Source organism: Pimephales promelas, chromosome 2 (assembly GCF_988280905.1).
Source record: "Pimephales promelas chromosome 2, fPimPro1.hap1.1, whole genome shotgun sequence".
NCBI classification, from domain to species: Eukaryota; Metazoa; Chordata; class Actinopteri; order Cypriniformes; family Leuciscidae; genus Pimephales; species Pimephales promelas.
In genome coordinates, this window is record NC_142770.1 from 24,493,022 (window position 1) to 24,515,578 (window position 22,557).

The following is a 22,557-nucleotide window of genomic DNA, read 5'->3' on the forward strand; positions in this document are numbered from 1 at the left end:
AACACAAAACAAAAACAAAACAAGATGAAACAACACACAACAAGAACACAGAACACAAAACAAGATGAAACAACACACAAGAAGAACACAAAACAAAAACAAAACAAGATGAAACAACACACAAGAAGAACACAAAACAAAAACAAAACAAGATGAAACAACACACAAGAACACAAAACAAAAACAAAACAAGATGAAACAACACACAAGAAGAACACAAAACAAAAACAAAACAAGATGAAACAACACACAACAAGAACACAAAACAAAAACAAAACAATATGAAACAACACACAACAAGAACACAAAACAAAAACAAAATAAGATGAAACAACACAAAACAAAAACACAAAACAAGATGAAACAACACAAAACAAAAACACAAATCAAGATGCAACAACACAACTTTCTTCTTCCTAAATTTCGTTAAAAAAATTGCTCCTAAAAAAGCAAGAAATATTACAATATATATCGCCTTTCGTATAAAAAAATATCGCAATATATAGTATCGCAGACCCTGTGTCCTGATACGCATCATCGGATTTTTGGTGATGCACAGCCCTCCAAAAAAACATCACGAAACAAGATGAAACAACACAACATGAAAATCAAGGGGGTCCAACACAACAAAACATTAGACCCCACTGAATTCAACTGTATGAATTTTCTTCAGAATATCTTCCTTTGTGTTTGCAGAAGAAACCAATGCTATACAGGTTTATAATAACCTGATGGTGAGTAAATGACAAAGTTTACATTTTTGGGTGAACTATTTCTTTAACAGCAACAGATTTCACCTGATCCAGTTCCAGTGAGCAAACCAAGCACATCTGGCCGTAAATCAAAGAGACTGCAATAATTATTCCCTTCGCTTCTTTAGCACACCTCATGGGCTCAACATCCTGCGGCCAAGAATTTAATCCAGAGACACCAAGCTGTCAGGCTGCGATTATTGACGTTTACTACAGCACAGCGGCTCTCAAACTGGGGTACGAAACAGAACTAAATAAGCATGCATTTCTAGCGGATAAAATATGGAGCGAATTATGTGCCAATATTAAACAAACAAATCCAGCATTTTGCAAACAAACTCAATCTTGCTTTGCAAGCTAAAACTCGACTCGCAAACAAACTCGATCTGTTTTGCAAAGTAAAACTCGACTCGCAAACAAACTCGATCTTGCTTTGCAAACGAAAACTCGACTCGCAAACAAACTCGATCTGTTTTGCAAGTGAAAACTCGACTCGCAAACAAACTCGATCTTGCTTTGCAAACGAAAACTCAACTCGCAAATAAACTAGATCTGTTTTGCAAAGAAAAACTCGACTCGCAAAAAAAACTCGATCTTGCTTTGCAGATGAAAACTCGACTCGCAAACAAACTAGATCTTGCTTTGCAAACGAAAACTCGACTCACAAACAAACTAGATCTGTTTTGCAAAGAAAAACTCGACTCGCAAATAAACTCGATCTTGCTTTGCAGACGAAAACTCGACTCGCAAACAAACTCGATCTTGCTTTGCAAACGAAAACTCGACTCGCAAACAAACTCGATCTGTTTTGCAAGTGAAAACTCGACTCGCAAACAAACTCGATCTTGCTTTGCAAACGAAAACTCAACTCGCAAATAAACTAGATCTGTTTTGCAAAGAAAAACTCGACTTGCAAAAAAACTCGATCTTGCTTTGCAGATGAAAACTCGACTCGCAAACAAACTAGATCTTGCTTTGCAAAAGAAAACTCGACTCGCAAACAAACTCGATCTTCCTTTGCAAACGAAAACTCGACTCGCAAACAAACTAGATCTGTTTTGCAAAGAAAAACTCGACTCGCAAATAAACTCGATCTTGCTTTGCAGACGAAAACTCGACTCGCAAACAAACTCGATCTTGCTTTGCAAAAGAAAACTCGACTCGCAAACAAACTCGATCTGTTTTGCAAACGATAACTCGACTCTCAATCAAACTTGATGTTTTGCAAACGAAAACTCGACTCACAAACAAACTCGATCTTCCTTTGCAAAGGAAAACTCGACTCGCAAACAAACTCGATCTTCCTTTGCAAACGAAAACTCGACTCGCAAACAAACTAGATCTGTTTTACAAAGAAAAACTCGACTCGCAAATAAACTCGATCTTGCTTTGCAGACGAAAACTCGACTCGCAAACAAACTAGATCTGTTTTACAAAGAAAAACTCGACTCGCAAATAAACTCGATCTTGCTTTGCAGACGAAAACTCGACTCGCAAACAAACTAGATCTTGCTTTGCAAACGAAAACTCGACTCGCAAACAAACTAGATCTGTTTTGCAAAGAAAAACTCGACTCGCAAATAAACTCGATCTTGCTTTGCAGACGAAAACTCGACTCGCAAACAAACTCGATCTTGCTTTGCAAAAGAAAACTCGACTCGCAAACAAACTCGATCTGTTTTGCAAACGATAACTCGACTCTCAATCAAACTTGATGTTTTGCAAACGAAAACTCGACTCACAAACAAACTCGATCTTCCTTTGCAAAGGAAAACTCGACTCGCAAACAAACTCGATCTTCCTTTGCAAACGAAAACTCGACTCGCAAACAAACTAGATCTGTTTTACAAAGAAAAACTCGACTCGCAAATAAACTCGATCTTGCTTTGCAGACGAAAACTCGACTCGCAAACAAACTAGATCTTGCTTTGCAAACGAAAACTCGACTCGCAAACAAACTAGATCTGTTTTGCAAAGAAAAACTCGACTTGCAAATAAACTCGATCTTGCTTTGCAGACGAAAACTCGACTCGCAAACAAACTCGATCTTGCTTTGCAAAAGAAAACTCGACTCGCAAACAAACTCGATCTGTTTTGCAAACGATAACTCGACTCTCAATCAAACTTGATGTTTTGCAAACGAAAACTCGACTCAAACAACACAAAACAAAAACACAAAACAAGATGAAACAACACAAAACAAAAACACAAATCAAGATGCAACAACACAACTTTCTTCTTCCTAAATTTCGTTAAAAAAATTGCTCCTAAAAAAGCAAGAAATATTACAATATATATCGCCTTTCGTATAAAAAAATATCGCAATATATAGTATCGCAGACCCTGTGTCCTGATACGCATCATCGGATTTTTGGTGATGCACAGCCCTCCAAAAAAACATCACGAAACAAGATGAAACAACACAACATGAAAATCAAGGGGGTCCAACACAACAAAACATTAGACCCCACTGAATTCAACTGTATGAATTTTCTTCAGAATATCTTCCTTTGTGTTTGCAGAAGAAACCAATGCTATACAGGTTTATAATAACCTGATGGTGAGTAAATGACAAAGTTTACATTTTTGGGTGAACTATTTCTTTAACAGCAACAGATTTCACCTGATCCAGTTCCAGTGAGCAAACCAAGCACATCTGGCCGTAAATCAAAGAGACTGCAATAATTATTCCCTTCGCTTCTTTAGCACACCTCATGGGCTCAACATCCTGCGGCCAAGAATTTAATCCAGAGACACCAAGCTGTCAGGCTGCGATTATTGACGTTTACTACAGCACAGCGGCTCTCAAACTGGGGTACGAAACAGAACTAAATAAGCATGCATTTCTAGCGGATAAAATATGGAGCGAATTATGTGCCAATATTAAACAAACAAATCCAGCATTTTGCAAACAAACTCAATCTTGCTTTGCAAGCTAAAACTCGACTCGCAAACAAACTCGATCTGTTTTGCAAAGTAAAACTCGACTCGCAAACAAACTCGATCTTGCTTTGCAAACAAAAACTCGACTAGCAAACAAATTCGATCTGTTTTGCAAATGAAAACTCGACTCGCAAACAAACTAGATCTTGCTTTGCAAACGAAAACTCGACTCGCAAACAAACTCGATCTGTTTTGCAAGTGAAAACTCGACTCGCAAACAAACTCGATCTTGCTTTGCAAACGAAAACTCAACTCGCAAATAAACTAGATCTGTTTTGCAAAGAAAAACTCGACTCGCAAAAAAAACTCGATCTTGCTTTGCAGATGAAAACTCGACTCGCAAACAAACTAGATCTTGCTTTGCAAACGAAAACTCGACTCACAAACAAACTAGATCTGTTTTGCAAAGAAAAACTCGACTCGCAAATAAACTCGATCTTGCTTTGCAGACGAAAACTCGACTCGCAAACAAACTCGATCTTGCTTTGCAAACGAAAACTCGACTCGCAAACAAACTCGATCTGTTTTGCAAGTGAAAACTCGACTCGCAAACAAACTCGATCTTGCTTTGCAAACGAAAACTCAACTCGCAAATAAACTAGATCTGTTTTGCAAAGAAAAACTCGACTTGCAAAAAAACTCGATCTTGCTTTGCAGATGAAAACTCGACTCGCAAACAAACTAGATCTTGCTTTGCAAAAGAAAACTCGACTCGCAAACAAACTCGATCTTCCTTTGCAAACGAAAACTCGACTCGCAAACAAACTAGATCTGTTTTGCAAAGAAAAACTCGACTCGCAAATAAACTCGATCTTGCTTTGCAGACGAAAACTCGACTCGCAAACAAACTCGATCTTGCTTTGCAAAAGAAAACTCGACTCGCAAACAAACTCGATCTGTTTTGCAAACGATAACTCGACTCTCAATCAAACTTGATGTTTTGCAAACGAAAACTCGACGCGCAAACAAACTCGATCTTCCTTTGCAAACGAAAACTCGACTCGCAAACAAACTAGATCTGTTTTACAAAGAAAAACTCGACTCGCAAATAAACTCGATCTTGCTTTGCAGACGAAAACTCGACTCGCAAACAAACTAGATCTGTTTTACAAAGAAAAACTCGACTCGCAAATAAACTCGATCTTGCTTTGCAGACGAAAACTCGACTCGCAAACAAACTAGATCTTGCTTTGCAAACGAAAACTCGACTCGCAAACAAACTAGATCTGTTTTGCAAAGAAAAACTCGACTCGCAAATAAACTCGATCTTGCTTTGCAGACGAAAACTCGACTCGCAAACAAACTCGATCTTGCTTTGCAAAAGAAAACTCGACTCGCAAACAAACTCGATCTGTTTTGCAAACGATAACTCAACTCTCAATCAAACTTGATGTTTTGCAAACGAAAACTCGACTCACAAACAAACTCGATCTTCCTTTGCAAAGGAAAACTCGACTCGCAAACAAACTCGATCTTCCTTTGCAAACGAAAACTCGACTCGCAAACAAACTAGATCTGTTTTACAAAGAAAAACTCGACTCGCAAATAAACTCGATCTTGCTTTGCAGACGAAAACTCGACTCGCAAACAAACTAGATCTTGCTTTGCAAACGAAAACTCGACTCGCAAACAAACTAGATCTGTTTTGCAAAGAAAAACTCGACTTGCAAATAAACTCGATCTTGCTTTGCAGACGAAAACTCGACTCGCAAACAAACTCGATCTTGCTTTGCAAAAGAAAACTCGACTCGCAAACAAACTCGATCTGTTTTGCAAACGATAACTCGACTCTCAATCAAACTTGATGTTTTGCAAACGAAAACTCGACTCACAAACAAACTCGATCTTCCTTTGCAAAGGAAAACTCGACTCGCAAACAAACTCGATCTTCCTTTGCAAACGAAAACTCGACTCGCAAACAAACTAGATCTTGCTTTGCAAACGAAAACTCGACTCGCAAACAAACTAGATCTGTTTTGCAAAGAAAAACTCGACTCGCAAATAAACTCGATCTTGCTTTGCAGACGAAAACTCGACTCGCAAACAAACTCGATCTTGCTTTGCAAAAGAAAACTCGACTCGCAAACAAACTCGATCTGTTTTGCAAACGATAACTCGACTCTCAATCAAACTTGATGTTTTGCAAACGAAAACTCGACTCGCAAATAAACTCGATCTTGCTTTGCAGACGAAAACTCGACTCGCAAACAAACTAGATCTTGCTTTGCAAACGAAAACTCGACTCGCAAACAAACTAGATCTTGCTTTGCAAACGAAAACTCGACTCGCAAACAAACTAGATCTGTTTTGCAAAGAAAAACTTGACTCGCAAATAAACTCGATCTTGCTTTGCAGACGAAAACTCGACTCGCAAATAAACTCGATCTTGCTTTGCAGACGAAAACTCGACTCGCAAACAAACTCGATCTTCCTTTGCAAACGAAAACTCGACTCGCAAACAAACTAGATCTGTTTTGCAAAGAAAAACTCGACTCGCAAATAAACTCGATCTTGCTTTGCAGACGAAAACTCGACTCGCAAACAAACTCGATCTTGCTTTGCAAACGAAAACTCGACTCACAAACAAAGTCGATCTGTTTTGCAAACGAAAACTCGACTCTCAATCAAACTTGATGTTTTGCAAACGAAAACTCGACTCGCAAACAAACTCGATCTTCCTTTGCAAACGAAAACTCGACTCGCAAATCCCCTATTTTAACACCATCTGCTGTTTGTATTTGTATGCACTAGATTTGGTATTTGTTACATTTGGTATTAGGTTACATTCAATTTGTTGGATGGTTTGTATTTATTTGTGACATAGCCTATTCTCTAAGCTCATTTCTTTATATTTGTAAAACACAATACTGTTTATTCCAGTGCATTTTTGCTCAAATTGACCTTTGTTTTTGCCAATTACTTTCTGTTTGTTTGCGAGTCGAGTTTTTCTTTGCAAAGCAGATCGAGTTTGTTTGGAAAATGCTGGATTTGTTTGTTTAATATTGGCACATAATGGGCTCTATGCACGGCGTTATTTCCGGTGAAGGTTTAAGGATGCTCGATAACTTCCGCCGATCATAGAGTCCAATGCAATACCGAGAATTTGGTTATACTAATGAAACGTTAGTCACAAAAACAGATAAAACAGACACCCCTCGTTGTGTTTATGCTTCTTTTTAAAATTATATTAAATAAACATAACTATATATAAAATTACATCTAAACATATGTACGTTTCGTTTCAAAGACGGGAGGACAGTAAATATTGAAGACTCTGCCATAATCCCGTTTTCTCCGGTTTTCCTCCGCTTTAATCTACACAACCGGAAATGGACGAGCATCCTTACGTCAAATGCGGAACTTATGCGTGCATATAGCCCATTTGCTCCATAGTAAAATGCATAAATACAAGTCATCCAATCAAATGACCTCGTCTTTTGCGGTCAAAACTGACTGCATCCACACAAGCACGGTGCATATGATAGATGGCGCGCAGTCTACATTAATGCCGCTCTCGACAACGTCCCTTTGTAAATTTATCACAAATTTAACCCTTTATTGTTTATTTTATAAATCTATTATAAAGGTAAAAAATGCACTGGAAAAATCAATTTAAGGGAGCAAATTTGTTCCTTAATGAAGAAGGTGTGCGTGTTAAAATGTGTCATGGGGTACTCCACTCTAAAAAGTGTGAAAACTTAGCACAATGGATGTAACTGTATTTAAAAATAGGGGACAGGGAAATGTTGTAAATGGATGGGTTCTGCTCTTCAAGGACGTGTGGACGCCTGCTGCACTCACAGGTGTGCTTCAGTTAAAGCCTGATGACAAGCCGCAGGTGAATGGACGCTCTGCTGGGAACAGAGCTCATGTAAGCACTGAGAAAACACCCACCGGAAAATACACTTTCAAAGCCTTCTCTGTAATCGAGGCCTTGAAAACATGCAGTGGCCCCGAGAACAATACACACTTGCACCTCATTTGCATGGCACTTTCCATGAGTACAAAACAGCATCAGAAAATGAGGATGTACTGAAAATATTAAATGTTAAATGATAATTAAGTTTAGGATGTAGTAATAATTAATTGAAATAATAAAATAGTATATAAGGTCTCTTTTTCATGTATTTTATATGATGTTTTGCAAATGTTTTTAACCCTGTTGCTACACTTTTTGATGTGTAGATACAGTTTAAAAAACAGATTTTTGTGATTTGTGAGCAATAATAATTAGAATGTACATCAAAATGAAAAAAAGAGTTCAATGCAAACATTCCTTCATTTTTATTTATGTTATTGTTAATTAATGAATATTGTTAACTGATATTTCCTATAATATTTTAATAATTTTTGTTACAACTTGGGTTGTACAGTCAACACTCAAATGTGTAAAATTGAGACAAACTAAGAACATGAAGCGAACAGAATAAGATTGTTTAAGTTTATTCACTAATGCCATAGAAAGTCACATGTATAAAAACAACAACAACACAGGTTTTGTTCCTCTAATGGTTTATAAGTAATCGGAGACCAAAGTGCGCCCTATTTTCCACACACATTTTTTGAGTGTTTGCTTATTGACGGTGTCCATAAATGTAAAAAAGCATCAAATGACTTTCATCCTTTTGCTAATAATGACGGTTCTCTTCTCCATCACCCTTATAAGAACATTCACATTTAATAAAAGGACTTCATTTATGGATCAATCCAGACCATTAGCTTTCATCAAATACAGATTTTTTTGTGCAAGATGAATTGTAACATTTTATGCTATTTTGGCTATACTCTACAATTTAATAACATTTTGGGAGGAGTTCAGAAAAAAAAAATGGCTCCATTGATAGTCTTGTTTGTCATATGATGTCTCCACTGCCGAAGCACCCAACTCACTAAAAGAATACATGCGAATGAGGTACAACACAAAGAGGGACAAAAAAATCCCAACTTTGAAGCATTATAATACTAAATAGTTTCTGCAACTGTACCTTTAAGACCTCTAAATCTAAATGATCTCTGATTGGCTAATACCCCATATGGGCCCTGTTTCAACGATCTAAGCACATGGTCTAAAGTGCACTTAGCGTGTGTCCAAATCCACTTTTGCCAGTTTAAAGAAGGGAAAAATGGTCGGCGTTTCCGGCGCTTGGTCTAAAAGGGTTGTCCCTATTCTCCTAATGAGTAATGGGTGTCTTTTGGGCATAACATGAAATACGATTAATCGCGATTAATCATATCCAAAATAAAAGTTTGTGTTTACATAATATATGTGGGTGCACTGTGTATAATTATTTATATATATATATATATATATATATATATATATATACACACACACATGCATGTATATTTAAGAAAAATATATTATTTATGTATAAAATATTTATATTTATATATAATATAAATTATATATAAATCTATATACAGTATATACATGAAAATATTTCTTAAATATATACAAGAGTGTGTGTGTATTTATATATGTAAAATAATTATACACAGTGCACCCATATATATTATCTAAACACAAACTTTTATTTTGGATGCGATTAATCTCGATTAATCGTTTGACAGCCCTATATATATATATATATATATATATATATATATATATATATATATATATATATATATATATATGTTTGTGTGCTGCTGTATGTCAATCTTGGCGATTTCTTCAGTTTAGTTGCAATAAATAGTCTGAATGGACTGAATCAGTGTTGATATTGAAAACAAAAATACACCAATTCAAATTAATCATGCTATTTAAAAATTAAATTAAATCAAATATAAATATTAGATAAAAAATCCAAACTTAAAAAAAAGATATAAATAATAAAATTATTAAAACTTAAACTAAAATCCAAATTATTAATAAATAACAGCATATAAAAAATAATAAAATAACAATAGACTTGAGAGAGAGTTCCTGGCTTCTTTGTCTGCACATACAGTAGACTAGTCTAGCTCTACATAGAAAACTGACACCTTATTTCAAAAGATAAAAATAACTTTTTTTATAATATATAGGTCATATTATGAAAAAAATATATTTTTTCATAATATGACCTCATTTGAAGCAGATTGTTTGAATGAGGTTCATACATTTTTTCAGCGTTGTTAATAATTTAGGTTTTGAAAAACCTGTGAATTGCGAGCATCTGAGAAAATAAAAAACAGAAATCTTATGTTTAATAGCCAATGTATAATTGCTTCAAACAGGATCATTAACTCTAAGGGTTCTGCATGAAACTGCTTTAGAAAAATCTTAATGGTGAACATAAAATTAATTTCACTTTACTTTGCACTTTTGCAAGTTTTGAATGTCACTTTAGAATTCAGAACAGCATCTTCAGAACACATCTCGGCTGTTAATCACACTCACCTGAGCCAATCGGCGCAGCAGCAGCTCAGCGGAGGGGCGGGCCCAGTCCAGGAATATTTCCGGCACTAGAGTGATGGTCATCTCCAGGACACGTAACAGACTGACGGAGAGGTCAAAACAGGTCGCGCACACCTTTAACTGCCGTGTGTCCACGAAATTCCTCTCAGGTCGCTCAGCTGCCTGTTGGATCTGATAGAATAAATAAAGAAACAATAAAAAGATGCACAAAGTCAAAAGAGAAATCATTAGACTGTTGAGACAGGACTGCATGACTTGGTGTACCGAATGATATAAAATTAGACCCAATGAGCCCAGAATACTTCTGCAACCACCCAGCATCCACCCAGGAACAACCTTGCATCCAACCAGCAACCCCCCAACAATCACCCAGCAACAAAGCTTGCATCCACCCAGCAAGAACCATGCATCCACCCAGCAACCCCCCAACAATCACCCAGAAACAAGCTTGCATCCACATAGCAACTAGCTTGTGTTCACCCAGCAACCCCCCAACAATCACCCAGCAACAACCCTGCATTCACCAAGCAACAAGCTTGCGTTCACCCATCAACCCCCAACAATCACCCATCAACAAGCTTGCATCCACCCAGCAACAACCCTGCATCCAACCAGCAACCCCCCAACAATCACCCAGCAACAAGCTTGCATCCACCCAGCAACAACCCAACAATCACCCAGCAACAGCCTTGCATCCACCCAGCAACCCCCCAACAATCACCCAGCAACAAGCTTGCATCCACCCAGCAACCCATCAACAACCACCCAGCAACAAAGCTTGCGTCCACCCAGCAACAACCCAGAATCCACCCAGCAACCCCCCAACAATCACCCGGCAACAACCCAGCATCCACCCAGCAACAACCCAGCATCCATCCATCAACCCCCAACAATCACCCATCAACAAGCTTGCATCCACCCAGCAACAACCCTGCATCCAACCAGCAACCCCCCAACAATCACCCAGCAACAAGCTTGCATCCACCCAGCAACAACCCAACAATCACCCAGCAACAGCCTTGCATCCACCCAGCAACCCCCCAACAATCACCCAGCAACAAGCTTGCATCCACCCAGCAACCCATCAACAACCACCCAGCAACAAAGCTTGCGTCCACCCAGCAACAACCCAGAATCCACCCAGCACCCCCCCAACAATCACCCAGCAACAACCCAGCATCCACCCAGCAACAACCCAGCATCCACCCAGCAACCCCCCAACAATCACCCAGCAACAATCCTGCATCCACCCAGCAACAACCCTGCATCCAACCAGCAACCCCCCAACAATCACCCAGCAACAAAGCTTGCATCCACCCAGCAAGAACCATGCATCCACCCAGCAACCCCCCAACAATCACCTGGCAACAAGCTTGTGTTCACCCAGCTTCCCCCCAACAATCACCCAGCAACAATCCTGCATCCACCCAGCAACAACCCTGCATCCAACCAGCAACCCCCCAACAATCATCCAGCAACAAAGCTTGCATCCACCCAGCAAGAACCATGCATCCACCCAGCAACCCCCCAACAATCACCTGGCAACAAGCTTGTGTTCACCCAGCTTCCCCCCAACAATCACCCAGCAACAACCCTGCATCCACCCAGCAACAAGCTTGCGTCCACCCAGCAACAACCCTGCATCCAACCAGCAATCCCCCAACAATCACCCAGCAACAAGCTTGCATCCACCCAGCAACCCCCCCAACAACCACCCAGCAACACCCAAATCCTGCATCCACCCAGCAACCCCCAACAGCCACCCAGCAACACCCAAATCCTACATCCACCCAACAACCCCCAACAACCACCCAGCAACACCCAAATACTGCATCCTCCCAGCAACCCCCCAACAACCACCCAGCAACAAAGCTTGCGTCCAACCAGCAACCCCCCAACAATCACCCAGCAACAATCCTGCATCCACCCAGCAACCTCCCAGCATCCACCCAGCAACCACCCAACCACCCAGCAACAAAGCTTGCGTCCAACCAGCAACAACCCTGCATCCAACCAGCAACCCCCCAACAATCACCCAGCAACAACCCTGCATCCACCCAGCAACCCCCCAACAACCACCCAGCAACAAAGCTTGCATCCACCCAGCAACAACCCTGCATCCACCCAGCAACCACCAAACAACCACCCAGCACACCCTATTAACTGCATAGCAACGTGATAGCAAGCACTCAAAACAACTGGATAACAATGCTTTGTAAACTACCCTCAATCATCTAGCATGATGTCAGTGAGTTTTTCATAAGCACCAAACACATTTTACTCTTCTTTTCTTTAGGCATAAAACTTCACAAAAAAGTGTCTTGATGCTAAGAATTTCTCATCAGATTCTGGCCTGCATCTACCCGTCATTCCAATTTAGCGCTGTCTGAAACTGAGGCAGTAAACACATCACAAATTCCCCTGGAGACCGCTGCCTCTTAATGCCTGGATCATTGCAGATGAAAGGCGCTCCTAAGAGCCAGTCAACCTCCAGGCAAAGTAGTATACGAATCACAGTCCAATCTGCAATAAGCAGAATTACAGAGCTTCAGCTCTCCTGAAAGACACTGATTTAAGAGTAGAGGATAAAGCCTGGTGAGAAAGTGCTTTCACGTCTGAGGTTTAATTTACAGCCATTATAGATCATAGTGGTTTTGCTTTCTTCTGTATCTCCCCCTGAGACTCCAAAGCCTGCGTTTAGTAATGACCCTTCCATGGGAGGGGCCGGCACGCTACTCTTCCCAAAAGGTTTTTTCCATGGTGTCCAAATTGAAATTAGTGTGCAGGGTGAAGTTGCTAACGGGGTGAATGAAATGCAAGGTAAACTACATTTGCATTTCCTGAAGAAAATATCAGTGCTTGCAAGGAAGCAAAAGAATAGTGTTTAATATCATTTTAAGTTTTAGGCTTTGGTTATACATAAATTAAATGTAGTCTGCATCCATGTTTGTACAATGAACATGAACGATACCTCAATTCATGTGGCTTGTTGAAGAAAGGCATACTATCACTTTAAGAATGGCTTGCTAACTGAATAGAAACTGCCAAACAATGCCCTTAGAAACCATGAAGAAATTCATAACAACCACCTAATAAGCACTCAAAACATCTTAGCAATTGTACCTTAGCAACACCCTGACCATCAAAAACACTCCAGTAACCGACAAGCAAAGCCCTTTGAACGACCCACAACATCATAGCAGATGCTTACCAAGTGCTAGCAACCAAAACACCATATCAACTGCCAATCAACACACCACCAGCTAGTCAGAATGCCTTATCAATGCCCTAGCAACCAACTAGAACACTCTAGCAACCGCCTAGAAACAACTTGGAATACCTACAAAGACCACTCAGAACACTTAAGCAAGCACATAGCCATAACCTGGCAGCCACAATGCTTTAGCAAACACTCAGAAAACGTTAGCATTGCGGTATTAATATTTGCATGTGTAAACATCACTCACATTTTCTTCAAAAGTTGCAGAGGTCTTGTTATTAGGCACTTCTTATCAACACAATCAAACGCTAATGAACATTTCAAAGACTAAGTAACTTGCACTTTGCAAAGAATCATTTTACCCTGAAAATGCAAGATGGTGGTAATTCAGTTCAAATATTAAGTGGAAGTCATGATTACATTGTAATTATATATAATGTACAGGCTCTGATTGAGTTAGTGCAAAGTTACAGCATTGCAGGGCTAATCAGCGGGCGGAGGAGTTTAAATTTAAACCAGTACTTTCATGCAGTGTGAAATATAACTGTTTGTGAATGTAAACGTTCCGCAAATTTAAGCTAACTAAAATAAAGCTATTGCCTCCAAAAAGAAAGAATCGACTCTGAACCACCTTAATGAGACGTTTCGACGTAATTCGATTCAATGTAACAAGAAAAGACATTTGCATAATGCCCGCCTATGTTGTGCGTTGTCTGTCCGAGAACAACTTGACCAGCCCTCAAACGTCATTTTACTGACGACTGCTTCTCAAATCTCTGAGTTCAATGTGGGATTCGCAAACAGCGAATCTTGCTTTTGAAAGACGGATCAGTACTCCGTTTATTTGGACCAGATTGCATAGTAATTGATGTATATATTTTCTACCGGCTGATTAAAATATGTAATTTTGTGTCTTATATTGTGTATGTTTCCTGCTAAAAGACTAACTCACGTTATTACTGTTATTACCTCAAACTGTGTCTATAAATGCAGACTGTCTGTTGTTCTTACTATTTTCAGTAAAGATAAAGGATGGAGCCAGATTTGTTTTACAAACGTTTATGTTAAAGGTATAGCAGATGATTTTCTTTTTCCGGGTGGGTAGTCTATACTATTTAAATCCATTTAAAATCACTAGTAAAAGTTAAATGCAAGCTACTTAGCAATATAGCCCTGGCACAAGTCATGCACCGCATAGACACGGTAAACATCTCAATTTGTCTAAAGTAGCCTTTTGACCAAATGGTATCACGCTGAAATATTCTAAAACCTTGTGTGTTTATTATTACACAAATGCAACAAGCTACTTCTCCATTACATATGCAACTATGTATAAAAATTACGTATTAATACCTACGTATTAACAATGAGACATATTAGGTTAAGGACCAACGTAATAGCACTGCTTATATGTTGCCATGTAACGTAATTGCGATTTGCAAAATAGTTTCCTCAGAACGTATTTCGTGTGATAAAGGGTTGTACATATCATGTCTTGAGTCCTCGGTCACTCAATCGATCAGTATAATAAGTAAATAAAACACGGAAGGGCATTTTACTTTTGTCTTTTTTATGAATGTTTTTGAGTTAGTTTATAATTTGCAACATAATAATTGTGTAAGGCGTAATAGGCGTTCCCTCTCGGGAGCAAGAGTGTTGTGTTTGTGCATGTGCATTTTTTAAAAAAAATGGAGAGGGCGGGTCTTCTCTAAAATTCGGAAAGATCCTCCGCTATACCTTTAAATCAGGCATTTACGATAGTCAATAACGTACTAATGTATGCACCGTTATTGATACATTTCCTGCATGTGCACCGCAATAAATTAGAAATGTACACATTGGTTTATTGATGGACACTCTTCTTAATCCTGATGGTGAGGAATTACAGTTGCAACATCTCATAATGTACCTCAAACTCAGTAGTGTATTACTGAGAACATCTTGCTCAAGTCGTCCTTGCGATGGAGGTTAGCAATGTCATCGTTATTGTCTTTACAGTGTGAACAATCGGTGAGCTTTTAGAAGCTTTCATACAAAACTTAAGTTTCCGAAATACGCTGTAAGTGGTAGATCAATCACAACAGACTGGGTCATCTGGCCAATCAGACCAGAGTCCAGGCTCATGGAAAGGAGGGATTTAAAAAGACTGATTCATCTATCGAGTCGTTTGAGAATCATTGAAAAAAGTGGTGATGTACAATGTATATTAGGAGAATGTTGTAGGACATAGAGCCTTTAAAATGGCATAATAGTGGCACTTTAAAAAAAACTGCCATTTTGGTTAAAGAAACATTTACTCTGGCTCTCTGGTGCTCTCAAAAAATTGCTGTTTGTTTCAATGGGTTTACACTTCTGGCTTCTGGAGTTTGGGGTTGAATTTTCTGCTGTTTAGCATATTAGAAAAAAGTGAGAGAGAAAAAAGTGGTGAGACGGCGAAAGTTTCTTACCTCCTGTATCATGCCGATGAATTCGGAAAAGGCCCAGTTGAGCTGGTTTAAGACGCTATTGAGGAAACTGGCAGCCATGTCTTTGTCTTGACTAAGGAGTTCAGCCATGTGTCTCTGCAGTAGAAGTGATGGACAGGGCTCTGTAACCAATCAGGGAAAAGCACATTTATCCAATTTCTGTTTATGAATACGATAAAATGTGGACCAGTCAATGTCCCAGCATTTCCCCCCCTTAGTTTAGGATATACAGTGCTCTTAATGTGATCACAATACCTTCTTGCTTTGCAATAAAACCAGACTAGCAACACTTACATCATGTGGCTGGATGAGCAAAGACAAAGAGGCCAAGAGAGGCATTTATTGGAAATTATTTTAAAACATTAAAAAAGGGAAATCAAGTGTACATGGGAGAATGAAGTTGAACTGAAAGAGCATGTGGTGTCCTCACTTTAACCAGACCATGAAAATCTAGAAGTGTTAATAAAGGCACCCTCAAAGGTAGTCCTTTGTATCTTGTAAATGCACAAAGGTCTACCCGAGACTTCTCCCCCAGTTGCAAGGTATTTTACCCTGAAGGTACAATTTATAGACATTTCGTCTGACTGTGAAAACTTGGCTTTCCAAGGAAAGTAAGCCAGTCAGTTGGGGACTAGATGCCAGCACCCTTCTTGAACCTGCGTGGTTCAAAGTGAGCTGATCGGTCAGCTGCAACATGTGCTTTTGTCCCAGAAACTCAGGAGGGAAACTCTCTGGTAGTGTAGTATTAACTGCCAGGTCCTTTCTTGGACCAACAAGAAAACGTGCAGCATTGAGACCAGTCTCTTGAGGAAAGGCATGCTCTGCATTTAAAGGCAACAGTGCCAAGGTGATAATTACAGATGCACCTCATCACATGGTCGGCCTCTTAGTTGGTCTAGCTCGTTCTTGCAAAGTGCGTAAACTGACTCTATTCTGGTGTCAAGGGATTATTTTCCCACTGCATTCCTGGACCTACGGGGAAACCATTGTGCATGCACTGGGCATTAATGATGAGGTGTTAGATATTTCAGCTACTCCTCATCACACAACTGGTCTCTTGTGGCGCTTTTCCATCACCAGTACCAGCTCGACTCGGCTTGCCTCGGCTCGCTTTTCTTCCGTTTTCCATTGCAGACAGTACCGCCACAAATAGTACCCTGTCGTCATAGTGAAACCTTTTGTTCCTCGTTGCTCTATCAATCTCTCGCTGGATCCTCTCTTTGGCCACCAAACAAAGGAAAGTCTGAACCTCCTCGTCTGACCACGGCGTATTCTTCCGAGTTGCCATAATAATAGTAGTTAGTTTAGTAACTATCTCTGGCCAAACTATTTAAAAATAGCGGGGTTATTCTGGATACTCCATCTGGCGCGTGTAATGATGACGCAGTGAATGTTGACGATTCTCTCAGTCGGCATTGTTTTTGTGTAACATTTTAGTATTCCCTTAGCAATACTACAAAAAAAGTACCCGAAAGCAGGAACAGGTACAACTTTTACACAGTGGAAAACCATACAAAGACGAGCTGAGCCGAGTTGCACAACCTTGCTCCTGCCGATCGACTGTCCTACACAGTTTATCTCCAACCCTAATCAAACACACCTGAAGCAACCAATTAAGGTCTTCAGGGTCATTTGGAAATTAAAGGTAGGTGTGTTTAATTAGGGTTGGAGATGAACTGTGCGGGACAGTCGATCGGAAGGAGCAGGGTTGGGCACCCCTGGTGTAAAAAAGTACCCGAAAGCAGGAACAGGTACAAATTTTACACAGTGGAAAACCAAACAAAGACGAGCTGAGCCGAGTTAAGTCGCCCAACCTTGCTCCTGCCGATCGACTGTCTTACACAGTTTATCTCCAACCCTAATCAAACACACCTGAAGCAACCAATTAAGGTCTTCAGGGTCATTTGGAAAATTAAAGGTAGGTGTGTTTAATTAGGGTTGGAGATGAACTGTGCAGGACAGTCGATCGGCAGGAGCAGGGTTGGGCACCCCTGGTGTAAAAAGTACCCGAAAGCAGGAACAGGTACAAATTTTACACAGTGGAAAACCAAACAAAGACGAGCTGAGCCGATCTGTGCAGGACAGTCGATCAGCAGGAGCAGGGTTGGGCACCCCTGGTGTAGTGGAAAAACCCCATTGGTCAGTCAGCTGAAATCTGTAACTTGTCTTGGAAAGCAAGTAAGTTGATTACTTCTGGTGAAATGGGATTCCCTTCCTGCTTCATTCCTGGACATGCAGGGAAACCATTGTGCATGCACTGGGCAACAATGATGAGGTGTCAGTTACTTCAGCTATTCCTCATTACACAATTGGTTTCTTGGTCAGTCAGCTGAAATGTGTAACTTGTCTTGGAAAGCAAGTAAGGTGACTACTTATGGCGAAATGGGATTCCCTTCCCGCTTCATTCCTGGACATGCAGGGAAACCATTGTGCATGCACTGGGCAACAATGATGAGGTGTTAGTTACTTCAGCTATTCCTCATTACACAATTGGTTTCTTGGTCAGTCAGCTGAAATGTGTAACTTGTCTTGGAAAGCAAGTAAGGTGACTACTTATGGCGAAATGGGATTCCCTTCCCGCTTCATTCCTGGACATGCAGGGAAACCATTGTGCATGCACTGGGCAACAATGATGAGGTGTTAGATACTTCAGCTATTCCTCATTACACAATTGGTCTCTTGGTCAGTCAGCTGAAATGAGTAACTTGTCTTGGAAAGCAAGTAAGTTGACTACTTCTGGTGAAATGGGATTCCCTTCCCGCTTCCTTCCTGGACCTACGGGGAAACCATTGGGCATGCACTAGGGAACATATCAGTCTCTTGAAGAGAGACATGCTCTATTTAAAAGGCAGTAGTGATGAAGTGCTATTCAGGTATGCATCATTACCGCTGCCCAACAGGGACTGTGATTGTGCCCTGAGGTGAGGCAACTGAAGGGATTTGGGGTAGTGCTGATGAGAGCGGTCGTTTCATCACAGTCTGTCTAATCATAATAATCTCAGCTCACATGAGAACACCTTGAAGCAAATAACAACCATGTTTCCATGAAAACTTTTTTCCTCATTCAACCCATGACAATGAATAGAATACTGAATAATGAGACAAATACCAGTTCTGCACATTGCATTGGAACAGAATGACGACACCAAATAACAAAGTAACGAAACCACAAAACAGAGGGCTGATTGGAAATCATCGCCCCCGCCCCCTTGACGTTCTATTACTGCTATCTGACCGCATCTGGTCAACACACAAAGGGCACTCTCTCTCATTATATGCACACAAAGAGGACACTGGGTAATTTAATACCTTATCTAGAAAAGTACAGGGATCGCAAACATACTAAAAGCCTTGGAGCACAGTGTTAAAAGCAGGAGCAAGCAATGGCAATAAAGCTCTAAATAAAGCTAATCATTAGACGCTGAGGTGCAGGTCTCCGATAGAGATGCAACCTTTATGTTTAATTAGATGAAGTCCGTGTAAGTGGCAGCTTGGAAAATAAGGGCTCAGGGGCAATAAGGCAGGAGTAAACATAGAAAGAAAGGCCATAAGCGAGACCAGGCAGTAGGCAGCTATGGCACGGCAGTGACGGCACACATGTTTCAGAACTCCAGGCATTGAGAGGCAAGCAATCACTGAAACTGCGGAGTCAATTCAATTTGAAATTGCTTTAAGGTAGGATCCGATAAACAAAATGGATGGGAAAACCTTTAAAAGATTACTTCACCCTTGTGTCAACTCAAGCCTGCATTGATTTTCCTATGAAACACAAAAGCATATATTTTGCCAAATGTGTTGGTCGTTCATTTCCATGCAGTTGCAATTGACGACAGGAGATTTAAAGCCCCCCTAAAAGATGAGTATCTTTCAAACCAGGGAACTACTGCAACTGGATCACTGAGTCAAGTAGTTAAGTAGCACTGTGGTAAATGTTTTGGCATATTGAATGTTGATCTGATAAATATTTGAATTTAGACTGTGGTCAGTATTTTGAGCAGCATAATTAACTAATCATTTGGAGTAGGACACAGAGGTGACACATTAATTACATGATAATTGGCACAATTACAGGGGGGGTGGGGGATGGGAAGCAAACTACTGGCAAAGACAAGGCATGGCTAGAAGGGACTAAAATGGTACAGAAAAGCGCTATAACTAGTTTTACGACTGGATAAATGGTCATGTGGACACGATCCTAAACGCTTAAGTCTGGATGACGTTTAATAAGGGTCAGAAAAAGGTGAAAACTAACAAATGGGAACAAAACTTACTTTGAAAGCTAGCAACTGACAAATCCCCTGGGCGTCATGCAAATGAGAGTGGAAAAATATGAAATTAGCATTGAGACAAGACTCATCAGACCAGGGAAGCAATTCATGCATCAAGTACAAGACAAGCTCAAGTGTCAAGACAAGTGTCCTACCACAAAGACAACTTTGCAATTTATTCCCTCTGCTAAGCATTGGCCTCCTGATTAAGCACTACAAGCCTCTCTTTGGTATGCAAATCGACCCTTCTGACAATCCAATCAATTCCTGATAGATGATATAGAGTCCCACAGTACATGTTTTTTTTTTTTATTGAACATCCTGTTGTTTCCCTCTTAAATACGCCACATCACTGAAGTAAAAATCACCTTTAAAAGCAACAAGGGACTTGCATGACGTCAGTTCACATGTTTTTACCATCCAGAATTACTGTTTCCTGAAGGACCTGCCAATACACTGAGAGGGTCATCTTTTATGTACTCAACTGTGAGTGATTGAATTCAGAGCTTTAAAGTAAATTGATAAAGGGAAATATCTCTGTTGATGCAATGGATGGTTTGACTTAATGGAAAGTCTCTTGGATAGTATTGATTTGGCAGGCTGCTGAAAGAAATAATGGACGAGTTAATAGGCACGTCCTCAGTGAGACTGCGTGTGTGTGCATGAAGGTGCAAAGTTTGACTTTAATGAGTTAGAAGCAAGGAGACTTTTTACAGTCACTCGGTAGAACGGCATGGTGTCAAAACCGCTCTGGTAAAATCCCAGCATTATGTATTAAAACATCCTAATAATGTCAGTGGGGATTTAGATTCCAGGAACAGGAACAAAGAACAAACATAATTTGATGTCAGATGGGTGCCAAAACAAATCGTAATCTTAGTGTCCGCTCACTGAAATGTGCATGCAGCATTTGTAAATACTCTGCTGAAATGATTTTCAATTGATTTGACTGCAACCCTGTTAGAGAATGTTAAAAATTGAATATTTAGTTAATACCCAGACAGAAATGACATTATTTGGACCTTTTCCCACAGCATGTCAATCCCTTTGTGGTGTTGACTGCATTCATTAAACTCAATCATTTAAACCTGCTATCAACAATAGCAATAAAGTATAAATATTAATTAAATGTATGGAAATATAAGTATATAATTTATGGAAATATAAAAGTAAATCTGCAAAGCTCTTACCCATTTTTAATTGAATTAATTAATAAATGAACACTATATGTAAATAAACGAATAAAAAAAAAAATATCCCGGCATACATAACGGTTATTGTTACAACAGTAGCATCATATCAGTATCGGTATACTTAGCAAGGATCTAACAAACAAACGTACTCTAATTCGCTGACAGCATTCAAGGAAATCTCTAAGAAAAACTTTTTAATGATTGACATTACTATTTATGAGGTGGTTATGATGATTAATGAGTGTTCATGCTTTGACAGATTAAATAAATGAGTCTGCATCTAGTATTTTTGGGGTTTTGACTTGGTCATCAATAAAATTGAGTTTAACGAGACAGACTCAGATAGATCCCATTAGCATACACTTCTAAAGCCAGTTTTTGTCTATTCAGTGCTTTCATCATATTCAGTGTAATGCCTTTGGGGGCTTTCCTTCAGATATTGATTACATTTGTAACCAATTAAAACTTGTTTTTTAATATCAAATTATACAACAACTATAAAGACAACTGGAAGAGAGAAAGCCAGAGAGAGAGAGAATGGCAAAAAGAAAAGATTGCAGAATACTGGCGACAGGAGACACTGTTAAGTTTGAAAACGGGCTGAAAATAAAAAAATGGAGGAGGACAGGGCAGTCACTCACTTTGCAGGCTGGGCAGGTTGGCGTCCTCTGGTTTGGTCTTGAGCAGATGAGGAAGACGTGTGTACCGGTAGCCAAAGCCACAACCCTGTAGGCAGGAGGAATAAAATATAAGACCACGTCGTACAGCCACACCAGCATTCAAATAAATGTTTTAAGCTCTAAACAGTGTGAACTAGTTGTTCAGTGCAGTCAGAAATACATTTGTTGTAAAATCCGACTGTTACTCAAGTAAATAATCAAGCTGGATTAAATAACCCATGACTACATTAACACATGGTAAAAAGTAGTGATGCAAGATATATCAGCATCGGCCGATATCGGTTTATTTGAAATGTTATCATCATCTGCCCAATAGTAGAATTTGTCTGATATATTAAAGCCGATAAATAGTGAATTATCTCCTTCAGCTGAGACTCTTCATATGCGTACTGTTCAACATAATGGCTTTCAATTGCTTGAAATATGATTGGAATCAAATATGGTTCAGTATGTCATATTGGTTACATAAAATTATAATAAGAACATCATAATTATGTGTTTGGGACGTGGCTTTTGCTGATGAGGCGTTTGTTTTTTGTAATCAGGCTCTCAAATTACACACAAATTTGGATTTATATTTATCGGCCAATATATCGGTTTTCAAAAATAAAGAATTATCGGTATCGGCCAAAATGT

General features: G+C 39.6%; 1 protein-coding gene across 5 annotated transcripts in view; it reads right to left on the reverse strand.

The window, feature by feature from the left end:
* Positions 1 to 22,557, reverse strand: part of rnf123 (ring finger protein 123) — a 166,637-nt gene that overhangs the window by 87,185 nt on the left and 56,895 nt on the right. For all 5 annotated transcript variants that reach the window (XM_039657263.2, XM_089118047.1, XM_039657261.2 and 2 more), the window contains exons 31-33: positions 21,883 to 21,967; positions 15,763 to 15,902; positions 10,078 to 10,266 (exon numbers count right to left, since the gene is read on the reverse strand). In XM_039657263.2, coding sequence (XP_039513197.2) covers positions 10,078 to 10,266; positions 15,763 to 15,902; positions 21,883 to 21,967 — 414 coding nt within the window. The remainder of the gene's footprint in view (positions 1 to 10,077; positions 10,267 to 15,762; positions 15,903 to 21,882; positions 21,968 to 22,557) is intronic.